The sequence below is a fragment of the Montipora capricornis genome, chromosome 4, assembly GCF_036669925.1.
Source record: "Montipora capricornis isolate CH-2021 chromosome 4, ASM3666992v2, whole genome shotgun sequence".
In the NCBI taxonomy this organism is placed as follows: Eukaryota; Metazoa; Cnidaria; class Anthozoa; order Scleractinia; family Acroporidae; genus Montipora; species Montipora capricornis.
This window is the reverse complement of record NC_090886.1, coordinates 11,910,767-11,937,064: the sequence shown is the minus strand read 5'-3', so window position 1 is coordinate 11,937,064 and position 26,298 is coordinate 11,910,767. Positions and strand designations below refer to the sequence as shown.

The following is a 26,298-nucleotide window of genomic DNA, read 5'->3' as shown; positions in this document are numbered from 1 at the left end:
TGCAATAACACTGTTTTATTAAATTTTTAATCTTTTGAGTAACAATTTTTAAAAAGCGTTTTACAAGTTGTAGAAAAGGAAAAAACTCCCTGCGTAGCAAACATTTCAATCCGCGAAGCTTATAATTTTTGTTGGGCAAAAAATGTCATATATAGACCCCTTAATGAAACCTTTGAAAATAACTATGAATTTTTTCACCATAAAGCTTCTTTTATCTTCTATTTTGAAATGAACAACATAAGTAAAATTCCACTTCGTATTTACATCATGTATGTACTCTGTTTTTCCAGTCAACAGCAAGGTCATTTGTACTGTGCCCTTTGCATAATAAGCTCTGTGGTTCAAGGAGGATATACAATATAACGGGGTTGGAGGTTAACTCCGGTTTAAATAACGTCGAGAACTCTGCACGTTCCCCAACATTGAACAATGGATAAAAAACACAATTCGTAGCAGAGAGATCTCGCAAATCTCGACTTTTTACAAATCTAAATGGGGCTATAGAACACGTCTGTTTCCTGCATGCACAGGTGCCTACATGCACAGAGGCCCCCAACTTCACAAGTCTTTATAATGTCCCACAATTTCATCACTCTTTCCCGTCGAAAATCTTACGAAAGAATGCTTTTTATCCCAGAGCAGGGATTGAAACATCTTCATCAAAAGTGAATCTTTCATTATCTGTCATTAAAACTGTTCAGTTCAAACAATGTTAAAAAAAAACCAAGGAACCAATAACTTATAAATCCCATACAGTTAAATGCAATAAATATCTCATAATTATAGCAATCTCTTTAAGCTTTGAGCTTTGCCACACAGTCCTTAATAAATACGCCATCTTTGCCTATACGGCAACACTAAACACTTTTCCAAACTATCACTTACGCTTATTTCCTCACAGAGCACAATTTTCTAGCGCTGCAAACTCAGGGGATCAGGGGTGAGGCAGTGGTGAGAGCACTTGCCTCCCACCAATGTGGCCCGGGTTTGATTCCCAGATCCGGTGTCATATGTGGGTTGAGTTTCTTGGTTCTCTACTGTGCTCCGCGAGGTTTTTCTCTGGGTACTCCAGTTTTCCCCTCTCGGCAAAAACCAATATGCTTTGATATGTATTAATAGTCCACTTTCGATATATTAAAATTCAGTCCTCGAGATGATGCCTTTTGTTTAGGACTGAATTTGAATATATCGAAAGTGGGCTATTTGATTTCATTTCATTTGTGCACGACCCCACAAGCCATTCAGCTTTAAACATTATCGTTTGAAAATAATAAAAAGTTCTATTCTATTCTATTCTATTCTATTCGCGGCACTTGTCATTACAGCATGCCAGCCATACACAACCAGCCTCCCTCCCTATAGGCTAGCCCTTATAAGTACAACCAAAAATGACAGAAATGTGACTATGAGAGTGTTTTCACTCACGTGATCAGTAACCTCGTTTTTCCACCAAAACAAAAGTAAACGTTTGCATGATAATAGGGCTCAAATCCCGGAGGACTAGTTGGGTACACCAACATGGCGTCGTTCCATTGTTGAAAAACCCCTTAAATAAATAACAATGACCACAACCAGGTTTTCTGAGCCCGCGAGACTAAGCAACCCAAGCAAAGAATTGCTTAAACGAAAACCGCTGGTCGCGGGCAACCTTGGCTCTGGTCATTGCTGTCTAAGGTCTTCCTCCATTGTTTAGGAATACCAACATGGCCTCCGTGACGTCACGTGAAAACACTATAACGAGGAGTTAGTTTTTTGATTAATTTGAAAATCTCTTGGAAGAACGTCATCTCAAAACGCATATATTCGCGTTACGTAATCTCTTCGCGACTATTCCGACCCTCTAAGGAACAAGTGTGCCAAATATCTAAAAGCTTGAGTGACGATTTCTGAGATACGGATAGATCTATTCTCCTGTAGCTATTGCGCTGAATTTATCCAGAAACCTTAAATTTTTTATTTCACGTTTACTGAAAAGATATGTAAATACTATTTTCTACTCGGTGTGACGTGTTTCGCTGCCGCTGTAGTCAATTATCTAACATGCCAGTCTGTGGGTTTTTGTTTGCAATCTAAACTTCGTGGAACTCGTCACCGAGTACAGCAAATTAGCGGCATTGGGTTTGTCTGCATCCGCGGCTAAATTTACAATTGTTTTTATTCTTATTACATTTATTAAGGCCTTATCATTTAGGAATATAAAATGAAAAACGAGGAAATAAAAAAGGCAGAAACACAATAGGAGTAGATGACTTGGTATAAGCTACATCAACCAGTAAAAGCAAGGTGAATAGAACGGCCCGCGCCATGGATATGCGACTAACTCGTAACGCACTCGGAAGAATCAGAGCCAGACCTTCGCAATCGACGCCTTCGAGTTACAAGAGCTGATATGTTCCATTTCGCATTTGCGCTTAGAACGCCTTTTTTTCAATACTATCACGTGATCATACCACGAGACCCACCCTGACTGGATTTGCGCGACCGTATCTTCGAAATACAGGCAAGTCGCTTGTCCACAGCTGTTTTATCTGAAAGCATCATTAAGGATAAATAGACAGGATTAGTGATACGAAATCAAGGAGAGGTACAAGACGATTTCATATTTAATTTAATTATAATTTTATGCAACAATTTGATATAACAAGAGAGGGATGGAACTCGAACTCCATGGCATGTGTGTTCTAGTCCCTGCCCTCCGTCAGCTTTGAGAGCTACCAAAACGAGGCAACCATGGTACCTGTTATAGGTTTCCGTAGTGGATCAACCCGCGAGCAAAAGGAGAGAAACTTGTTGCACCCAATGGAATAAGGAGAATCTTTCAGCTTCACGCCTATAAGCAAATACGCAAGCTTTTTTGTTTCGTTTCCACAGAAACGAAACGTATCTATTTTGACTTCAGGGTGAACTATTTACACAGTGAGGTAGAGTGGACAATCAAAAAACTAAAAATCCAAACATCTACGAGATGCAAGAACAAACTTATTAACATGTGAACCTGAAGTATCGCTAATCATAATGCTGACAAACAAAAAGGGAAGGAAATGGGTCATAAAGTTTTCACTATCTGAATGATTTTGGGTTAGATTAAAAAGCTATTTCTCTTCGTGTTAATGAGTAATGTAAAAAATCTTCGCACTGGTGAGTCGTAGTCATAAACTGGGTTAACCAGAAACCAGCTATTTTAAAGTGGTACTATGATCAAACTTTTACCCCTTGACTTTTTGAGAGTATCACATAGAATTCCATAAAAGAACAAAAACGCCATTTACCGTTTGCAAATATATTCATTAGTTCCGGAGATATTTAAGTTTGAAAAATGGGTAAAATATGCAAATGAGATGACAGATGACGTCATACACTCAACCCAATATTATATCGAGTATATAAATAGAGCCAATAGAGCCTTGGCCAATTTGCAGCGTAGACCATTGAAACTTGGTAGTCTAATAGTTCTACAGGAAACACACCTATGGCTATAAAAAAAGTCTGTTCCCATGGCAACTCACACTTTTCCAGTCCCCACCCACTTGATTTCAATATGTTAGTGATTTTCAGCTCGAAAATGTTAAACAAGGCCACAAACTCGAGCTAACATATTTATCTGCTTGCTGGATCATGCGTATGAAGTGCTGTTAGCAAATATCAAAATGGAATGCCAAAGGTGGCCAGAAAAGCTTTTAATATGGGGGAGGTCTGGAACCCAGTATGATGCCATGGTAACAGAACTGTTAAGCTCATATTGTGGAGAACATTTAGTAGAATCTTACTGCAAAAAATCAAAAATTTCTGATACAAATTGGCTGAGATATCTCTTTTCATCATATTTGAACAAAATTTGGTTGAGAGTATGACGTCATCACTTGGCTAATTTGCATATTTTAAAAACTCGAATATCTCTGGAACGAAAATAGATATTTGAAAAAAGTAAACAGCATTTTTCTCCTCACGCAGACTACTTGTTTATGTTTCAAAATGGCTTAGATAGGAAAGATGCGATTTTCGTCATAGCACCACTTTAAAGCTAGTACCGGTAACTGCCTAGGTTCACATGCAACACTTGTAATGGAAGATTCACGGAAAACGGAATTTGAAATGTTATGCAGTGGTATTTGAAGGTAAAAGAAGTAGACTTTACGCGTCGATGTATTGTGCACATAAACAAGTATATCTTAAATGGTTAATATTCCTTGCCAGGCTTCTCACCGTTCAGAGAGTTTACGTCGTCATTTCTACCTTTACTTCTGGAGAGTTTCAATTGACGAAGCGAAATAAATATGACAGACCGAGTGACCCACACTACAGTATTTTATCTTTTCTCCTTTCCTTACCATTCCGCAAACGAAACACTGTTTCTATTATTGAAATAGCTTCTTGTTCTCGTTGTCTCGGTCCACGTAATCACTACTACAGAAGTCCTAAAAGCAAAGCAACTCTTCGCACAAAGAATTAAATACTTTCATTTCCTTATTCTTTGAATTGTATTCGTTTTTTTGTCTTTTTCATTCCTTAAGGCGCGAATTCTCGACTGACATTAGCAAGTACAGTGTCAGACGCCATTTTGAATTTCACGAAGGCTTTTTTTGTCGCGAACACGCAAAGTAACGACGTCCCAAGCGGGTATACGAGGAAATATCGTTGCGCGCAACGAATTAGCCCACGCAAATTTCTTGTTGCCGCAACAATGTTTCCCCAGGTCTCTAAATGAAAGACAGCGAAGAGTTCATATTATTGGCGCAACATTATTGGGTCGTTTGCTAGCACCTCAAAGCTCGAATGAAAAATAACGGAATAGATTGTGAAGGATACATTTACGAAGAAGTCTTCTGTCCTCGTCAGTGTGAGCCTCTTCTTCCAAACCCTCAAGCAGAACTTGTGCTGTCTCGTACTTCTTTTTACACTAACAGAAAATATGAAACACAAATTAGTACACCTAAAAAAATAACGGAGCAACGCAGCACAAGATGGTCCCAAGTTATGAGTTAGTTCGTTGAACGCTCAACCGACCGGCGAGCTTTTCAAACTTCTGAAAAAGACGGAATTGGTTCGAACCTTAAGGGTCTCTCAGTTAACAGCGAGGGGTACTTGTCTTCTCTTGATTCTAAAATCAGTTTCGAACTTGTTCCCTGCCTTTTCATCCCAAAACGTTGTCTTAAAATCTCTTCTTCCTTAATACGTTTTTGCTAGTTCCCTTGTTTAAAGTCACCATATTTCTCGTTCTTCCCCCACCTTGAAACCTCTCAAGGTCAACCTGTCATCGTTTCGTTTCTCTACACAACTCACGTGAAAATAAACACGCAGCCCACCCAACCACTTGCATCCCACCAGGAACATACAATGTACAAGGGCAGCCTGGCAACACATTTGTCACAAGTCAAACAACAGAGGGATGACGTCATGACGTCAGATGTGATGACGTCTGGGGAGCCAGTTGGTGTCCAAAACGAACTCTACTCATCAGTAAATAGTTTCTTTGTTTGGTTGGTGATCACGTGAGTGAAAATGCTCCAGACATAATTTTTCATGAAATGTCGTCCAGTTCTTTGCTTCCTTTTGTCTCCAACGAAAACCAGTTTCAACACTTTGAAGAAACACTCTCTTTAGAACGATTGACGCTACAGCACTGTATCACGAAACAACAATGTTATGTACCATATGAAACACCAGTTATTGCTGAACAAGATGCAGTCATTCTTGTGATGTAATAAGTCTGAGGGAAAGCCCTGTAAACACACCATTTTTGTTTTGTCTTTCGTTGTTTATGTCTCAAAAACAAAGTCGGTGACCCTCATACTTTACTGCTCGAAAGTGATCAGCACGCCAAGATGAAACTTCCTCGACTTAAGCATCTCAGAAAGCCATGGACTGAAAAACCACAAGCCAATCACGTCTAGTAAATCCTTCAAACCGACAAGAAGTCACTTCGCTTTATTTTGGTTACCGGCAAACGGAACAGTCGATCTGTCGGCATTTCATTCACCCGATTAGTTTAGCTTTCTTTTTGTCTCCAATCTCATGAAAGGAAACAGCATTTCTGAGAGTTTCATTTAAAGTAATTTATAGGGGAGGGGACCCAGACATCCTTGTGGGTTCGTTCCCAAGGCACCTGCAACGGAAAATAACCATGGGCCCTGCCTCGAAGTCCCGAAACTTTACGGGTCATATTCGGGTGTCACAATTCCCTTTGTATCTCAAGAACGGAGAGGGTTTAAGGTGATTCCTTAGTAATAGAAGTTGTCGTAAGATTTTTTTAAAACTTTTCTCGATTGTTCCCTATATTATGGTGACTCGAAATGTGCAATTAAAAAAGTAGGTCACCAAGCTCGTTTGAGAGACATAACTTGCTCAAGTTACTCATTTAATCATTGCGCCTTCATCTATCAAGGACAAGTTTATTCCATCGGTTCAGGCTACGTTTTGCACGAACAGGAAGCACAGCTTTGACGTAATTCTTGAAATAACAAAACAGGTGAATTGTGTTGCTCAAAAGGAATAATTTAATGTTTGTTTTATGGCACAGGCACAAGTCTTGAAAAGGCACTGACTACAAATGTTCTTCGGGTGCGTGATCTCGAGGAGACAATTTTGTGTCCACGAGTGATGGCTACGAATACTATCTTTCCTGTAACTTTTTTTTCTGACGTAAATTTTTTGTAATTTTTTTACAGCGCAAAGAAGATGAGTAAGAGAATAAAATTATGCCAAAAAAAAGATAGGTCACCAACCTCGTTTAGGAGAAAACAGAAAGCAACCCAAGCTCGACCCCTCGACAACACGTCTCCCCGATAGCGCAGTTTCACTTTCACAGTCGGACTTAAATCTTCTTTAGCATTATCAAGGCTATCACTCGACTTTTTGTTTTGTGAGAGTCCAAAACGTTTCTTGTTTTGCTCTTTACTGCTGTGCTCTGAAAACGGCCATTCTTCTTTCTAGCGAGCTTTCCCTCACGAAAGGTCGGCATTTTGAAATGTTTTTGGCCACGTTCGATATATCAATATTCACACATTGGTACGAGTCTTTATGGTTAAATTTAAACATTGTTTTGTTTAGAAATATCCGTTGAGACTTGTGAGACAAAGAGCCATGAAATTTGACCATAAAGCCTCTTAGCCATGCCTGAATACGAACGGGGCTTACACTGTGTTATGCGCAGAACAGGATGCGCAGTGCAATACTAGGGAATCACCTTAAGTCGTCAAACTTCACAGTCGTTTTGCTTTTTGTTAAGTTGTAAAAAAGGTATAAGATAGGCATTCCAACACAAGCGGTTGGCAGTTTCACAAATGGCTTTTCGGTCCCGAAAAGTTTTCGGGACCTTCGAGAAACGAGCCCCACGTCCGGAGCCTTCATTATCATATCCGGTGCTTTGAAAAGCTATCGAAACCCCTCCCGGTGATCAGCCATTTTCCTTTTAACCTGCCTTGACGAGGACCCCATAAACCTGAACCTACAACTCCAATATTCATTTTTTATTCATATGGCATTTTCACAGATCAAGTTATTGTTAGACGAGTTCTAAAAAAAGGATTTGGCTTGCACGAGTGACCATTTTAAATCCCATGGGTAACAATTTCTCATGCAAGACTTGCAATTAGCTGGAAAAGTCTGGTTTCGCGGGAAAATCAATCTAAAAATAACTCGGTGTGTAAAAAACGCCGTTCCACAAATACAATGAAGTTGTACACTCCTAGTCATGGCGCCCTGCTTCGACGCCTCCTCATTTGCATTGCTTTAAGTGTCTTAGAGAAGATGTGCGCAAAAATATGGAAAAAACCACTCCCTATGAGAGCGAAACACCACCCTTTGCTCAAAAGCTGACGAGCCACTGAAGCAAGGAACCAATTTACTGGGAAATCAAGGACGAGGATACCCACTGAATACGGTTCTTATTATTTTAAAGTTGAACTCTAAATGGTACTTACTTCATCCGGATTTCCAAATAACTCATCGAGAGCAGCATTCTGACACTATGAGCAAGCGAATGAAAATTATTCGCGCGGGTTGGACATGGCCGCTTTTCAAGTGACAGCCTGGGAGGGTGAGTAGGAGAATGAGGGGGAGGAGGAGAGGAATGGATGGTAAGGAACAAGACTAAATATTTGACATCAGGAGAATATCATTAACACCAGTAAGTTTAATAGTCCCCCACTTCAAAGAGATTTTTTTCAGGCTTTTTTGGATAATTATTGCTAAAAATAAGAATGTTATTCCATAGACTTAATTACAACCTCTACTCTGTGTTCAGATATTTGAGATGCCAAAAAAGTGTACCTGACGAAAAATAGTAGGGAGATGTTCTCTTCCCAACAAAGACGTGAAATGACCAAATTTGAGGTCATGTTGAGGACTTCAGCACCCGATCGATGCTACAATTTGTCATCTTCTCCGATAACTTCCAAGAACATCTTTCGTTTCAAAATCCTGGACAATTGCCACACCCTTTAAACAGTCTCGCAACAGACGTCATCGTTCTTGCGTAAGCTAAGTACGATCAATTGGTTTTTGTTTTTACTTCAAGATGGGTTTCTTAAATTGAGTGCTCTTAAGTGTACTTAATGCGAATTGTATCCTTTATATATTTATACACGTCCACAAGCCCAAAGCTTCAAAATACAACCGGGTATATATAAACTGAACAAAGGCTTTATCTCAGTTTTAGGTAGTGTGTATATAAAGCTTTCTTATTACCTGTTCCATGGCGTAATGATACATCAGTCTATCAGCATTCACCTGTAGAAATAAATTTGTCATGTTGAGCCGACTTCCTTGTTCAATTTAAAACTTACAGTGAGAAGTAATTCCGCTATAAGAAGAACACTTGACGGCCTGGGCAGAACAGTTAAAAGTGGGTTGTTGCGCAATCGCCTGGATTTCCTTTTTACGCGTCTTTTCAACTGTCTAAGTTGCTTTCTCGGCTGTGGTGATCTGGGGCGATTATCGTCCCATATCCGAAATTCCAACAAAATACAAAAAAAAGGGAGATTTGGAACGAACAATACCGGGTATTGTCCCGAAATATTTTCCAGTTAGTATCGGATCAGGGGCCTGTTTCTCGAAAGTCCCGAAACTTTACGGGCCTTTTTCGGGTTTCACAATTCCCTTTGTATTTCAAGAACGGAGAGGATTGAAGGCGACAAACTTCACAGCCATTTTTCTTTTTGTCACGTTGAAATCATGTTAAAAGATCGGCTTTCCAGAACAAGCGGTTGACAGTTTCACAAATGGTTTTTCGGGCCCGAAAAGTTTTCGGGACTTTTGAGAAACGGGCCCCGGGTATTGTCCCAAACGATCCCTCGCGAGACTCATTTAATGAGTTCCATGTACGCCTCATCATACGGGATATAACATGAACTTGCTGATGACCAGCTAGCAGACGGCTTGATAGCTCAACCGTAGCGAAGAGTGTAGCGGAATCGAACGGGTCTGGCATGGAACTGAAACCCGTTATATCCTGGATTTTTTAGGTTCTTGCAATTGTATAAAATACTCACTTCAATGCGCAACCGATCCTCCACCCCGAATTTATCTGATATACACAATTGCTAATTTGCTGTGAATTGAATATTATCGTTAATTTAGGACATCAAGTCCCAGGACTTGTGGGAAAAGGTCACATTTGTGTGAAATGATCACCCAATTGTATGGACATAGGACTCGAACCTGGGAATGTTGATTAATTTAACCCGTCACCTAACCGCTGGACCACCACACCGCTTGCTGCTCAGGGACAATATTTTAAACACTATCAATATTATCACTCGGCAACAAACAACATGAAATACTGCAAAAGGTCGGTTACCAAACTACACGACAAAGCTAAACATTTTTAAAATCAAAGCCTACGCCCAATTAATCTAGCTTAGGCCTAATTAATCTTCAGTAATAATATTTCTATGGGTGAGAATTTTAAATAAATCTTTTTATGAGAGAGGGCGGTGTCTTGACCTTCCGTGGTGAAGCGGTTCCTATAGAGTTGAAACTCCAGGTTCAAATCCTATCCATGGGTATGATTTTTATCTTCCTTTTTTCCCTTTGCTAACACAAGTCCCGGGACACAGTGTCGGAATTTAACTGATATACACAATTCCGAGCAAATTAGCAATTATGTGCGACGACGGCATAAAATAATTCAACGTTAAAAAACAATCTAATTCCATATATCCAATACTATTCATAAATCGGAGCCTTTCCCGTAGCTTCACTACAATACACCGGGCCCCAATTGTTCAAATGCCGTTTGAAACCATTCTTTGGATAAACAGGTGTTACAGAGGATATCACACGACCGTGCGGGGATACGAATCATACCAGCACGAGAAGATAAAATTCGTATCCCCGCCTATCCCCGCGCGGATATTTGTTTACTCCTCACCGTCAAAGCCTTTCCATCGAGGGCGGTGTGTATTCCTGGTTCAACAAGCTGCTTTAGTTCTGATGCTTTCTCCAAACACTGATGATATCGAGTGTTCAAATCATTCAGAACTGGAGAGAAATAGAAAACGACATAAAGAGATGAGTAAACGCCTTCATTAGCGAGCGTAAGCAATAAAAGAGAATTTCAGCATCGCGTTTCTTGATATCTGTTGGTACCAGGCCAAAAACGAGCTGCAATGACGACACAAAAAGAACGAATGCGTGGGAGACTACTTCAATTCTGTCAAAACGCTAATTTCAGCGAGCCGTTTTCCCGAAATTAAACGCAAAATTAAATTTCTCTAATGATGCCGACCAAAACAAGAACGCCACCGAACGAAAGGTTTAATGGTCAAAAACAAGATTTATACTCGCTTAGCAAATGCGTTTTACGTTGCAGTTTATATCTTTTCTATTCTTCTACTATTAAACAACAAAGTAGAATGACCACATTTGAGAATATGGCGAGTGTTAGAGCCTCTTTTCCCTTTTTGTTATGCCCATTAGCGATTGGTTGATTCTGTTGAGTGCAAGAGCTAAAAGAGGGTGCCCAGGCGGCGGAAAAAAAAAATCAGTGGAATAGGGGAATCTTTGTTTACATTTTTTGTCTCATCAGCACCATGCCAGCAGAGCCATTCAAAAGACTCCGCAGAAATAGTGTTCAGTCTTTATTGCGCATGCGCAATCCGTTGCTTGGAGACGTTTCAAACCCAGGCCAACTCTCGATCGCACTTCTAGACGCCATATAGATTTTCGTACTGAAGGCTCGATTTTGACCTTCACCTTGTCAAGAATATGATGCGCGCGCGGCCTTAACCGACTAGCCCAGAAACGTGGGCTACTGCGATTTGGAAGACTTGACACGATTTCTGCAAACCCTCTCTTGTTCGCCCTCTGGGCGAGTTTTAGAGAGGCTCTGCTGGCAGGGTGCGAGTAATGACGCTTTGAAAATTGGATATTTTACAAAGAATGTACGGGTTCATTAGCCCTTTTACCAAACAAGAATTTTATCAGTTTTTGATGGCTAACAACTCGCTCGTTATCAAAGCCAGGAGTCGTAAAAACACATTTTACCTTTTGAAGTCAATTTGTGAATAGCATGATGAGTTCTAACAGCAAACTCTTATGTCAATGAATGACAAAATGTAAACAATGACGACAGCAAAGAATCGCATATAGGAAGAAGGGGACGAAAGCACGAGTCTGTCCGAAAAAGTGAGAAAAGCACGCCACCGCTTTTACGAGTGAGAATAGATTTTATTTCCTAAAATCTACGTTCGTGTCTAGCCATACCATTCTTGACTGCATTGGACGGCTTCAAATGCCCTTGTCTGATCTCGGATTGTGCAAAGAGTAAAGAGAGGTTAAGAGCCTTAAGAGCTTTAACGTAAAGGATCAACTGCTCCATTTTCCTGCAACGTAAAAAAACACAAGGGGAATACTTAACTGCTACGAACAAATAATCGAGATTAGGGGCTATTTAAGTAATTATAAGGGGGCGCGGGGGAGTTCACCTTCTCTCGGGTCTGTTATCGTTCACAGGTTGACACCAAAAGAATTCTGGATGGAGTCACATGCACTGGTGCAAAACCCAGCTCTTCGCCGCCTTCTTGCTGAAGATAAGGCCCAAACAATCCCGAGATAAAGATGACACCCGACAAAACGAACGCCAGGTAACAACATATAGGACAGACTTGCACGTGGCAAGTTGACAAGGCCTTCAATATTATCCATTTAAAAAATTCGCGACTTATAGCCGCATTCCCAATCTTGCAACAAATCTCAATCGGCCGACTGAATTCGCGCTCTCAGAATTACGGTTCTGGAGATAACCTTACCTTAACTGTCTATGGCAAGTTGACAAAGCCTTCAATATTATCCATTTAAAAATCACTTACCTTAGCTCGTCACTCTTAAGTCCAATCTGATCAGCGAGGAAGCTTTCGTTCTGAAAGTATAAGTTCGACTTCAACAGCACGTAGAAGACAATCATCGGGTATCTAAGGGTAGTCCTTCGGGACGGGACGGGACGAAGAAATAACTTGTCAAATCGGGACTGGCAACAACTTAACTGTCGCCAATCCCGACTTTTCGTCCCTGAATTCTTTGTCCAATCCTGGGTATCCACATATGGCAGGACAAATCAATGCAAATTTATGGTTCAAAACCTTGTCACAGTGAACATGCGCTAGCTGGAACCATTTCGATTTCGAGTTTGCAAATTTACGCTACTTACCTTGAGGAATTCGTAGCCCTGGAATTAACAGTTTTTTTGTGACTGACAAACCTGAACGCAGCCTCGTCGAGACCTCAATCACAAAAGCTCTGGACCGCGTTGCTCGAAGCGCGGTTAACGCAAACCAGCGTCAAACACGATGGAAACCATTAGGTTTTGATACCTCTTAACCAACCGTTAGCACTAACCAGGCTCCGAGCAATCGGTCTTTGGTTGTCAAAATGCCACCGTCGAAACAACTACTAGGAAGTTTAAGAAACCACGACGGCTACGGGTTAAGTATTTCATGATTATTCCGTCTTGTTTACATTATTCAATATGGGCGAAGTGCCCAAAAATTGGATTGGTAAGGACCGATTTGAAGTAATGAGTGACACTGACAGCTTCAATGCAGCTCTCAAGTGAAGTCTAATCAAGCTCTCTAATCAGTGAAGTCATTTCCCTTACAATAGCTCAGCACCAAGACTCACTTCGAAACCGAGACAAACAGCAACTCGGAAATGGCCCATTCCACTTCTATGGCATTGTTTCCGTTTCTCGCATCAGTGCTTTCGATTGCGTCAATAACAATGGAATTAAATGGGCTGACGTCACAGTTTGCGCATGCGCAGAGACATGAAACCCTCCCTTTAATCTCCCTATTCACAGAACTAAACCAACGCGGACGATCATGTTCTTATCATTTTCAATAAACTCACTTGTCGGATAGCTACAGATTCAGCCAGGACTGTGAAAGGCGTTCCCCTTGCACTAATCACTTCACGGATAGCGTCTACCAACGAAACAACAAAATTCAATTTCCTGACTCCCTCTGTATGCTCCGTCTATAATTGAAAACAACCAAAGACACTATTACTTCTAAGTGAAGGAGACCTCTTTTAGAATAGTGTCAAACGACATTTAGGGGTTTTTGCATTGCAAGGTTTGGAAATGGGTGGTTTTCATGGTACGCTATCACCGTCATGATGGCGAATCCAAATGATAAATCTACTTTTCTCTTCTTCTGTTCGTTCGCCCGGGCAGCAATTGCACATCTTACCAATGTCATCACTGTCTCTAGCGATTAGTTGCAAGCCATATTCGGCACAAAAATCTCGTGCCGCGTTCTCAGTAAATCAGCAAACAACGCATAATTTATCTCATTGGAATATCCGGAAAACAATTCAGATTGCACGTAGTAGTTGCACAAATTAGCACTCGCTTGTAAATCCGACTGGAGGCACGGTGGCGTTGTGGTTAGCGCGCTGGTCTCTGAATCTCCCGGTTCTGGTTCGAGGCCTAGCTCTGCCATCGTGTTGTTTCCTTAAACAAAAAACTTTTCTCCACACTCTCTCTTCTCCGAAGTGTATAAATGGGTACCGGCGATATACTGCTGGGGGTAACCCTGCAATGGACTAGCATCCCATCCAGTTCTCCCAGTTGCTTCATGCTACTGAAACCGGGATAAGCTCCGGCCGTAATGGGCCCTAGTTGGCTCGCACGCGACTTAACCTTTACCTTACCTGTAAATCCGAGACGGCTTGAAAGTTCAAGTATTTACAGATGTGACAACAGAGACGGCACAATCTCCTCAGCAATACAAACATGCAATACATACTTGACTGACCACTCCCCATAGGGGCTTTTCACGGCCAATGAAACACAATCAAGAACACGAAAGAAAAGAACAACAACAACGACTATTGTTAAGAATCCCAAGTGGCCGGAGGCAAACCAGTTGGCTATTTACAAGTGCATCTGAGAAGTTGGTTCAAATTCATTGAGTGGTCAGAACGGGTCTTGAACCCGGGATTCCAGGATCTCAAGGCAAGCGCACTAACCACTCGGCCCCAATGCCTCCTCCCCCCCCCCCCCCCCCCCCCCCTGTAAGTTGGTTCCGCCAACCCAAGTCCTTCTGTAGGATAGTTCGATGCTCTTCATACTGAACAGAACTGTCGTGGCTTAAAAAGAACGAGCAATGAAGGCTAAGCTATGACAGATTTGTCCGCTGAGGTGTTTATGACTTACATCCATCAGAGTATCCTCGGGCAATTCAGGAGCAATGAGAGTGATAGGTCCCTCTATATCTGGGGATGAAACTTCTGTTTCCTTGGCAACCAACGCCCGCTTGCTGCTCTTGGAAGAACTCTCCCCAAACCCCAACGTCACTTTGGTTCCTAAAGAATTTTAATAGACCTTTTTAGCTCGTACGTCACTTTTTTGTTTTCCCATTTCAGACCAAGTGATGTTCTCAAGGGAATTTACCTGTTGTTATGCTAGCATATGCAAGTGTATAAGACGGCATATGAATGAAACTGTTCCCTAGAGTAACATCACGTGGTCTGAAGTAGGAAAACAAAACGCACAAGCTAAAACGTGTATTCAGAATCCGTTAGGGATTTTACACCGCTACACTTAAAATTAGTTGTAACTACACCTTCTCCTTGCTGAACAGAGATTTCGCGTGTTACACGAACGGTGTTGTAACTCTTTAAAGTCTTATTTCCATTCATATAAGAGAGCCATTGTCACCTCCTATGGATCCCAGACCGGAATGGGAACAATTATGGACTTGCTACGTCTACGATCTTTGAAGACGACTTGTGTGTTGGGGAGTTTAAGAAACGGACAGGGCTTCGACAATGACATAAAAGAAGAATATATATATCTTATGAGATGTTTTGGTGTGCAGTGTCGATGAGTATTTTGACGAGCCCGCTAGGGCGAATCAAAATACAACCAACGAGTACAAATACTCAGCGATACTACACACCAAAACATCTAATAACCTATTTATTATCCAACTTCTTTTTGCACTAAATTTTAGCAAATGAATTGTAAACAACCAAGAAAGTGTGACAGATTAGTGCGTGCCGGACAACGTCAGCAACTAAACTAGTCAAACCGGTTCTCTACTGTACAATAAGCAAGTGTACAAATAACTTAACTGTACAATGTCGTGGAATATTCGTACTCGTTTCGTGCGTTTTTTGTACGAAAACTAACACAGTTGGATAATAACATTGGTTTGAAGAGGAAAAATAATCGTGCCCTAGGGACCGTTTCAAAGATGTGACCGATGGGGAGCACGATGGCTTACGATAATTCTTCGGAAGTGCTCGCGATCTTACGATTGATTCTTTATGTACTGATTTAACGAACAAGAACGTGTAAGTATACCTTGATTCACAACAGCAGGCCCGTCTCCTGTGGTCGTCTTTTTGTTTTGTAAACTTCGTCCAGGAGAACCGAAAACCCCGCCGTTGTCACTGTCGAATGGCGAAGGTGATCCAGCTGTGAACAGTCCCTTCAATGGCTTCATTTCTTTCTCCAGGTCAACAACGGATTCTTTGCCTTGTGATGTCTTGGTCGGGGAGCCTGGAATAGTGGGAAGACCCGTGGGAGAGGATGGAGGGCTCTTTACTTTAACTGAACCGGACCCGTTGCTAGAATGGCGGCGATATATGGGGGAGGCAGCAACAGTACCAATCTGAAATGACGGTGTTGTCATCAAAGTCCCTCTTGGAAGTCCCATGGCTAAAATGGCTGGACAGCTGTGGACACGAATCATCTGTTTGTCTTCTACCCCGGGTTCTGAGAGGTCAGTTATAGGAACACCTAGTGCTACATTTGGTTGACGAGCGAGAGCTGTGAGGATTGAAGAGGAGTCTTACGACACAAACGTTTCAATATATGACAGCGCCCATCGGAAATTTCCAGCCGAAGAATGTGCAAAACCTTTGCTTATGTTGGATCCAGAAAATCCAACTAAGGCTTGCTGTTTGATACCTGATGCCTTTGCTTGGTCGTTCATTGCTTGAACAGCTGCAGCGAGAGGTGTCACAGAGCCCTTAGTGCTGCAGACGGTTGGTTCTTTCCTAGATACTGGACTACTGTCTTGCTTCGGGCTTCGCAAAATCCCTAGGCCACTCGTTGGACTCTGCCCAACTGACATATTTGGTGCATTATTCTGCTCTTTCCTCTGGACAATGCCAGTGGAAGGTGCGTGCTTTGTGGGTGAGGGAGATTTTCTAGAGGATGACTGCCTGCTGGAGAAGCCCCCAGACATAGTGCTTGACCGTGGTATTGGCACCGGAGACGTAGATGGCTCAGAGCGAGGAGGAAGCCCTGGGGAGGAGCTGGTGCGTCTTCTAATTGGCATTTCAATTGGTAGCGATTCGGCTGACGATGGTGAGCGACTTGGGCTGTGGAACAATTGTGGTTGCATGTTTGGAGAAGTTGGTGGTGTCGGTGATGTTGAGTAGGGAGATCCCACAGTGAAAGTGGCCCTTTTAGGAGTGCGGCACAATGGAGGCGATGGAGAGGAAGGACATTTGCTGCTCCTTGGGGGAGATTGGCTATTAAAAATAAAAGGAAAAAAAAGAACACAACACAATCGACTCACTCGTTATGATATGAGAAACATCATCAAATGAGCTACTAGATTTGACTACGAAGACGAAATTGAGTATCATGGCAAACCCTCAAACCAGCCCAGACCCATGAAATTTAACACAAATGTGGCCCAGGTTTGACTCCCAGATCCGGCGTCATATGTGGGTTGAGTTCGTTGGTTCTCTACTCTGCACCGAGAGGCTTTTCTTCGGGTACTATACGGTTTTCCCCTCTCCACAAAAACCAACCTATGATTTGATATGATTTGATTATCCCCGATTTCGTGCCTCAGCGCTAAAAATACACTTGACACAAAAACAAATATCATTAACCCACGTAGCAGGCGGTTATGTGAATTTTAGAAGCTTCTTACCACCGGGGTAGTCTTAAATGTAATGACCGCGCGAAACCTAGACCGAAGACAAGGCAGGCGAAGGGGAATTGAGTGAGGAGAGGGAGTGAAAAACCTTCTCCTCACCCCCTTCCCCTTCGCTTGCTTTTGACTTTAATGTAGGTTTTCGCGCGGCCATTACATTCAAGTCTACCCCGGTGGTAAGAAGCTTCTAAAAATCACAAACACCGCCAAGGTTCATCATCATCATCATGAAACGCGATGTCACATCTCTCAATCTATTGTGTTTACGAGACACGGCAATGCTGATGTTTGTCAACAAAGTACGAAAATTCCCTTGCTCTAACTTGCCTCTCAGTTTTGTGAAGTTGCTTGATGATATACGTTGCCAACAGGCAAAAACGAACCAAACCAAAACAAGTTTCTCTGAATTTTTCAGGGTCCGAAATTGCGCCTTCCTGGTCACCAATGCGACTAAAAATTGAGTACTGGCGACCAGAATTTCACAAGTGGTCGCCAGTGGGCGACCTACTCTTAAGTTCAGAGCCGTTTGCCAACACGTGTCTGACTTTTTATCCTGCTGATGTTTTTGAAATAAAATGAAAGGAGTTTTCCCATTAGCTACCTCCATAACGTCGCAAGCCGACTCAGTAAAGAGATTCAAGGGACTGGTGCGAGGAATGTAACACGGTGACAACTAGGCGGCTTGTGTGCGACAGAACGTGACTTGTGTTACTGTGGCTGAAATTTTCAACAAACTAAGGGGCAGATGGATTTTTGTTTATTACATTCGAGGTCGGATACATTTTCTCTCCAAAATGTCCGCTTTGGAAAGCGAAAAACAATGCTTGACACATACACAAGACCGCGCGGTCGTTGCTTTCTGGTATCCATAAAAAAAGTTCAAAACGTGCATTTTCAGGCGAAAATTTTTGGCGACTGAAAATTTTTATCTAGTCGCCAGTTGGCGCCCATATAAAAAAGTTACTTTGGGACCCTGTTTTGGCATGACGCAGGGTTTTCATTTGAAGCGGGTCACCTGTGGTATACCTTCGTCTATGTCGTTAGAAATTTGCCTCTCACAGCTGGCTACTCTGCCTTGATTTTCACTCAAACCCTTGTGAAAGACAAGAGTAACCGCTGCTCACATTGCTTAGCCCAGGCATCTACTTCAAAAGTTATCGAAACCCCAGCCATAACGCCAACTTCAACGTAACGTTTGCTGTTGTCGTAACTGCCATACTAAATCTTTCCAATAACAGAGTTAAAAAAAAAACGAGTACTTACTTGTAGAAAGGAAAAAGAGGATCCGAAGGGTTCCTTTGTTGGAGAACTCCTTTAAAAAGATTTTTGCAATTCATCAGTAAAAGAAATCCCCTTTAAAACTTACAACCAGCTCAATAAAATTGATTCGCATTTTGCGATGATACTGATTCTTCTAGAGACCACAAACCAAATCCGCTAACGCAGTGTTGTACCCAATTCAAATCTCCCGGGGTTAAGATTGTCTCTGTCACATTTAAATGATATGGAAATACCTGGACCAAAACGTTTTATTCCCAAAGGGTTTAAATTGGGTACTACAATAACATTGAGTTATAATTAGCCGATTTGGTCTATCAAATGTGTCTTTTTTTAGGAGTTATGTCCAAATGTTTAAAGTTAGTAATGGGGGAGCCATAGTGAAGGGGTGCCGTACAGAGCCGGTAACACAATATCATAATGAGTGAGCTTGGATTTAGACTTTTTGTGGTGTTTACGTTGTCAACTTTTCCGCTACAACTGCGAGAATTCACCAATTCGACAATCTCAGTCCTTGCATGCGTAGTAGAGCAGGGCAATTGTCGCACGAAATTATTTTAACGAGTCCTATAGCCACTCAGTCGTGGAGCATCCGAATTAGTAATCGGAAGATCGTGGGTTCGACTCCTGTTCGGAACACTCGGATTTTTTTCCGAGTATTCTCGAGTTATAACGGGAAAAAAAAAAATTCAAACTCTGAACTGTGCTAATTACCATGCAGCCCTTTACAACCTCTAATTTCATTGAACCGGAACAGGACATAGTTCTATAGTCAACAGAATTAACTGCTAAAAGGGTAAGTGAAGTGCTATTTTCTACCCATGTAAACCATGTGAACGTTAGCCCTACTAATGGAATTGGGCCCACAAATGCAAGGACAGAGAAAAAACCTGACCAGGGTAGGAATTGAACCCACGACCTTCGGGTTAAATCACCGCTGCTCTAACGACTGAGCTACAAGGTACATGCAACTCTTCATAGTTCTATTGTGTTAAGGAGCAGGCTCCCTTGTTTCCGTTGTATATTTTTTTATGCCTACTGTTTTCTGAACCAAAATATCATATCATCATTATCATATGGTTATTTACCTTCGGATTCTAGAGTAGCTTGATGCAGCTAGTATCTCCGAGCATTTACCCTCCCAACCATAATACACCACAGAAGACTGACTACAACACCGGGAACCCCATGCCCTACTCTTTGCGAATAGTGTGTGGGTTCTTTTACGTCCCACAGGGTTATGAACATTGAAGGGTTATGAGACGGGGCCTACGGTTTATCGTCCTTATCCGAGAAGACTACAGAATCTAATCATTTGCAGATGTCGTTACAAAGGTAGCACTTTCTTCTCAGTTATTCAAAGATCCTGAATGTTGGTCCGCCGAGCCGGAGTCCAACTCACTACCTCCCGCATGGCAGCCCGGTGCTCAACCAATTCAGCCACCGGTGCGCGGTAATCACGAAAGCCGTTGTAATGGCTGCGTCCTGACCCCAAAAGAAGCTTTTTATAGAGAACTGCTCAGTTGAATCTGAGCAAAAGACGTCTGTGGCCGTCACTATGGAGCCAGGAAAACATCTTAAAACTAAAACAATGAAACACCTTCAACAAAACTATAGAGCAGGGAGGGGTGGGTAGTGTTGAGTGAGTGATACCCCAAGGGACGGCTGCTGCTTAGAAGATGAAACTAAAAGGAGGAAAACTACCAAGGGTCCCTCAAGTGTTCATACTGCAATGAGATAGTTCACTTACTTGGAGCCTCAGGGTTAGAAGGAACCAGGACAAACCCCTAAAATTAGAACAACACAAAATTACGTATTTCCACGAGTAATATGGTCGTTTCGCCAAAATTTTAAATCATTTTGCCAACATGTTTGATATTTCAAGTTATCTGACATCCAGTTATGACCTAGCCTGCGAAGACAGACGTATCTCCGGCGGTCGTTTCTCTGCCCCTAAAAATAGCACTCTTTCCAAACATATTTATCTTTTCCTTTGCAACTAAGAATTTTGTCTAACAAGGAACGCAACATTCGCCACCGCGGGGAATCTTCTTTGGGGTTTCGTTCATAGTTGTCATTTCGAAAGCCACAGCTAATGATCTCGCCGGTAACAATGATTACAAGGCGCGCGCGAAGACCACTCGAGTTTCTCTTCTCTCATACAAGGTGATTGGCCCAAAAGAAAACAAAAGTAGTTACATCACAGAAATCGTTTGGTAGCTCGGGTTCGCTTGGGTTCGACGCTCGGCTTCGCAGACGGGGAGGAAAGCGACCGCCGAAAAATGTCTTCGTTCTCAGGCAAGTCAGTCATGACCCTTGGCTTTGCAAAAATCAGTCACTAAAACTCGACGTGATCAAGCGCTTACCTACCGACCCCTAACCCAAACCGAACACTTTAGACACGCGACTAAACAAATAAAAATAAACGAAAATAACAATCTTACTGTTCAAGATGTTGTTGAAACTCGTGCATGTTGAAACAGGTAACTTGATTTTAATGCGACGTTCGAGCGCAATTATATCGTTCTAGCACAAAGAGTTTAATTTGTCACTGACACGAACTGGCTGCAATCAAACGCGAAACGCCTATTATTCATGTGTGCAAATTGAAATAGCAGTCACTGAACGAGATTACACGTGACTTTGCAGGAAATGAAAAATGCCCTCACTCTTTTAAAGAGCGAGATTCTCTTTTTACAAGAATGTTCTTATACGTTCACCTACAGTAGCAGACAAACCTCAGGTGCCAATTCGTCATCCTGAGCAGGGCTTTGTGGATAAGCTCCAGAAGAACTTTGTCGTACACTGGAATCTAAAGCAAAACAAGAGCAAAAGTCTTTAACACGGTCACTGATTCGTTTTTTTCTTTTAACTACTATTGAAGCTTGCTGAAAGTAACACCAAGCTGGACATTCTCTGTCGGCTTTTGAAATGCAAAAAAAAAGTTAAACCACACAGTAATAAATTTTATTGCACCCATTTAGAAATCACTGGTGATCCTTAGTAGTAGTAGTAGTAGTTCTTTATTTAAACTCGGTTAAAAATCTTCAGTAATGACAATAGTATTCTAATTACATCCATATGTAAAAGTTAAAATAACTATTAAAAACTGATTTACAAGATTGCCGAGTGGGAATCGAATGTTTCAAGTGCGCGGTTGATTTCCTTCTTAAACTGCCCAATTGATCTAATCGCCCTAATACTTTCAGGAAGAGAATTCCATAGTAAGGCACCGCTATAGCCAAAGCTACGTTTTAAATAGTTAGTACGCGGCTTGGGTAGGTTTAACTTACCCTTGCAATCTGATTGGCTCTCAACAGGGCGATTTAGTCCCAAATCGCTCTATTTTTTGTTCTAAATTGCACCATTTCCCCAGCCAATGAAAAAGGAACATTAAAACAAAAGAGCCAATCAAATTTAAGGTTTTTTTTAAGGTAACCAAACAAATTGAAGGAAAATGAAAGACAGAGAAAACCATTATGGTGAATTTTGCATCTTTTGTTCCCAACTGGATCAATAAAGTATTGATACTGACTAAAATCCTGTAGTTTAGCGATAAAATAATTATTGTGTGATTTCTAAATGGATGTAAGAAAGCGGTAATTGAACTTCGTGTCGTCCAATTTGGTCTAAAATCATACTTGCGATTTCGATTTTGAAATCACTCGACGTAGGATTTCAGACCAAATTGCACTCCACTCAGTTCAATTACCATTATAATTTACATGAAAAAAATTGCTGTGAATTGTCCTCAATTATCTTATTTTAGAGCGAGTTTCAATCGAGTGTCGTAAAACCAAAACCAAAGTAATTACTTTGGCCAATCAAAAGGGACAGAGACAATCCAGTAAACCAATCAAAACTGGAAGTAATTACACGTAGTCGAAACAAAGCGCGGGAAAATTTGCACGCGCAAGCCACGATTGGTTTTGGTTTCACTTCTGATTGGTTGACAAAATGGCAAGAGAACTTTGAACCAATCACTGAGTGAAGAAATGCAAAACCAATGCAATTCGCTAATTACTTTCGACACTGAATTAAAAACCGCTCTACTAACTAAGGAGTAATCATTGATTATGAAGTGCGTTCGTTGGGCGAACTTTGGAGGTTGGAATCACTAGACGGCCAAGATGCCACTTATGTAAACAACGTCTACCGAAAGTGCTAATGAGAGGTTTGTGGAATGTGGCTAAAAGTGGAAGGTTTGGAGTAAAGAGGTGACGACATCACAAAAACTAAATTTGTGAAAATCTCGAATTTGTTGAAATCGTTTGAGAGATTATTACTAAAAGATGTCCCTTGCCAAAAATCAAAGTGTTGGTGCAAATTAATCACGGGGTGAGCGCTGAAAAAGCAGACGAAGGAAAAACGAAGGTAAAGCTCACCCTCTGCAAAAGATACCCAAGATCAGAAGTTGCGTTCTGCTAATGTCGAACGCACTAATTTCATCTGATCTAAAAGCAAAGGATTTCGTCTTTCATTTGGGTGTTAGAAACTTCAATGACTAGGAAGGAGTTAACTTTGGAGACTTTGCTCAAGGCATGATTAATAAATACAGCCTTTAAGGTCTAAACTCTTTGAAATTGAATGGAAAGTAGGACAAAAAACAACGATAACCGGGCAGTTGCCTGACATGTTTCAGATTCTAAGCAGCAAATAAAACTTAAGAGCAAGTGGGACACATTGTCAGCATAACATCATGTTCCAGCAGAAATGATTCAAAGATCTTAAGCCTGAGATCTAAGAGCAATAAAAATGAGCGTCAACAGTGACGATAATTTGACTCACTGTTCCCAGATGAGCTGATATTCATGACAATGGGTGGGTCCTGTGGGGACATTTCTGTGGAGTCATGTGGCGGTGTCATGTGAGGTAAGAGATCAACTCGTATATCGCCCAATGCTTCAGCACCAAAGTTCTGTGGAGAAAAAGAAGGAATATTTCAAAATAACCTCGCAAAACCCTCCACTGTCAACGATAAGTCCAGAAATGCCCCCAGCAAGATGTACGCAGATTTCCAAGTGTCCCCTTGTTCTTCTCCTCAACTTAAACATCACTCGTGTCTCGGAATACAGACAATTGACGTTAGGCCTAGCTACATAATTCCCGAAAAACTGTCTAAAATTCTTTCCGGAATTTCCCAAACAAAAGCTCTAAAATTCTTTTAGAAAATGTCTAAAATTCTCCAAAAACTCTCTAAAATTCCCAAAGATTCTTATAAATTTCGTTTCTTATGGTGCAAAGTCTGCCATATTTGTTCGGATCAAGCAAAGATTCGGAAAAACTACGGTGAGAAACCGCTGCTTAGATGCACTGTAGGACCCCTTTTGGCGAATAACCGCTGATGAGGAATGGATATGAACGGACTGACCCCTCTCCTGGTAGGTTGGAATTTTAAAAAAAAGTTTTGTCAACGTTTTTGCCTGTGAAAAGTTTCCAACATGCCAGGTGAAGGTTCAAATTGCTCTAAAATTCTCGAAATTGTCAATTTTTTTCTAAAATTCGTTTTGATGTCTAAAATTCCCAAAAAAATTCCGGAATTGTGCAGATAAGCCTAATTTACGTCAACCCTGCGTTAAATTCGCCGGTACCCATTTTAATATTCACCTGGGTGGAGAGAAGCACCGTGAGAGTAAAGTGTCTTGCCCAACAACACAATGTCCCCGGCCAGGACCCGAACCCGGACCACTCAATCTGGAGTTGAGCGCACTAACCATGAGGCCACCGTGCGTATGAGAACCTACATTTTTTCAACTTAGCCTAAACAGGTTCTTATAGAAATGGTATTAAGTGGGATTTTAGGCTACTTAGGTTCTTAAAGAGGTTCTTAATTTGATAGGGGCCCTAGCGATAAGCACAGATAACTACTACAGGGCATACATGTATGTTATAAGGAATAGGTACATGTATGGTGCTGTATAAAATAATTATCTAAAATACAGTTTCAATGATATAAATCATACAGTAAATTTATCTTTCCAAAGTACTAGTACACATTTTAGTTCATTCTTTGAATCTTACTTACTGAAACCTAGACAATTTTCTTTCTGTATACATTATCACCTGTGCCTACTTTTTTGTAAAAGAATCGATTGAAAATTTTAGGCTAAATAGGTTCTTATGAAAAGGGGGTTAAAAATGAAAATTTTGGCCTAACAAAAATTATTCTTAAATTGTAGGTTCTTATACGTGGGTTTTTACTGTATTTCAAGCATACAATCATGGCAATTGAAGAAGCAAGTTAAACACTTGCGAGACAGAAAAAACCCACATGCCATTCAAATGGGGCTCAACACCTTGACTGGCAATAATAGTATGCAGGGCAGTGCTCCTGCACCACAGCGCTTAACTGGGATCATCTTTTAGTGGTTTACTAGAAAAGAGTTCGATGTAAAAATCGGTGTTTGATGTCCATGCATATAGACTTCTCTTATTTTCTTTTCCATCATTGCATATCCTTGTTAAAAACTGTAAAAAAGACCTCTGATCTGCTGCTGCATGCCAGTAAGGTGCATGTTTAAGTCAGTGTACTACATGTATAAGGATAGTTTTAACATTACATTTTGTATTAATTCTATGGCCAGCTCAGTGAGGGGGAAGATGAGATGAATTCTGTGCTCTGATTGGCTAACCGAGTGGGGAAAAATAGGCCAATCTTGCCCACTTGGTACGGTCCATTTTGTTCCAGCGAGAAAACAGAAATCCTTTTTATTAACCAATCTTGTTTGGTGAAGATCCCTAGGTATTGGCCTAATGACGATAAATGATGATGACGGCGGTGGTGGCGATGACGATGATAAATAAGAACAACAACCGCAACAACTAAGGCTGAAGTTGGCATTGTTGACTTACGGGTGAATAAGATGATGATCTAGAATACTTTTGCTGGTGGGCAGGAACAGCAACTGGAATGGCTACAATGAAAAGAAAGTAGCAGACATATTTAAAATCTTATTTTTAAAAAAACAAAACAAACAATAAACATGACTTTTGTATTCAAAAAAATGCTCAAAGACTATAAATTCAGTCCCCAGCCCATGATTCTTATAGGTTATAACAAAATGGACCCGCCTGTGAGTTCTACCCTATTTCAGCTAAGACTTGACATCAGCGGAGGTAGCTGCCTAATATCTAACATCAATGTTATCATTACATTATTCTTCCTAAATTCAGTGTCAAGCCTCTAAGCTCCAATGAGTCAGGCACTTACATGCACTGCGCAGGATTCGTCCAGTCAAGAATGGATGAGAGAAGAACTCACCTGTTAAATAGACAATACTCATCACTGCATTTTACTTAAATAAATTAAAACACATACTACATCAATTTCCTGGAGGGTAGGCACTCTCCTCAGCAGAAAAGAGGTCACCATAGCAACTGACCTGCAGTCCACCTCCCAGGTACGTGTCAACACATCACTAAAAAAAACCAGTGAGTGGAATGTATTTTTATACCCAAAAATATGGGTCTGGAGGAAAAGCAAGCAAGCGAAAAAGCAACTCAAGCCAAGGCACATGGCAATGACCCTGCAAACCTCCCTGGAGTCCCCCTATTAAAAATATCCCAGGAAAAACCACTCCATTGGCTTGGTTTTGACTAATTAAATTTAGCCTGGTTTATCTTG

General features: G+C 41.2%; 1 protein-coding gene across 1 annotated transcript in view; it reads right to left on the bottom strand.

Moving 5' to 3' along the window:
- The window catches only part of LOC138045534 (serine/threonine-protein kinase unc-51-like), a 36,408-nt gene continuing 10,110 nt past the window's right edge, over nucleotides 1–26,298 (bottom strand). The window contains 16 exon segments of the mRNA XM_068892074.1: nucleotides 1–2,528; nucleotides 4,807–4,897; nucleotides 7,920–7,964; nucleotides 8,686–8,727; nucleotides 10,370–10,479; nucleotides 11,704–11,822; nucleotides 12,309–12,358; nucleotides 13,345–13,470; nucleotides 14,654–14,802; nucleotides 15,806–16,983; nucleotides 18,660–18,708; nucleotides 20,425–20,461; nucleotides 21,413–21,486; nucleotides 23,463–23,592; nucleotides 25,527–25,588; nucleotides 25,885–25,935. Of these exon segments, the coding sequence (XP_068748175.1) occupies nucleotides 2,437–2,528; nucleotides 4,807–4,897; nucleotides 7,920–7,964; nucleotides 8,686–8,727; nucleotides 10,370–10,479; nucleotides 11,704–11,822; nucleotides 12,309–12,358; nucleotides 13,345–13,470; nucleotides 14,654–14,802; nucleotides 15,806–16,983; nucleotides 18,660–18,708; nucleotides 20,425–20,461; nucleotides 21,413–21,486; nucleotides 23,463–23,592; nucleotides 25,527–25,588; nucleotides 25,885–25,935 (2,405 nt within the window). The 3' untranslated portion in view covers nucleotides 1–2,436.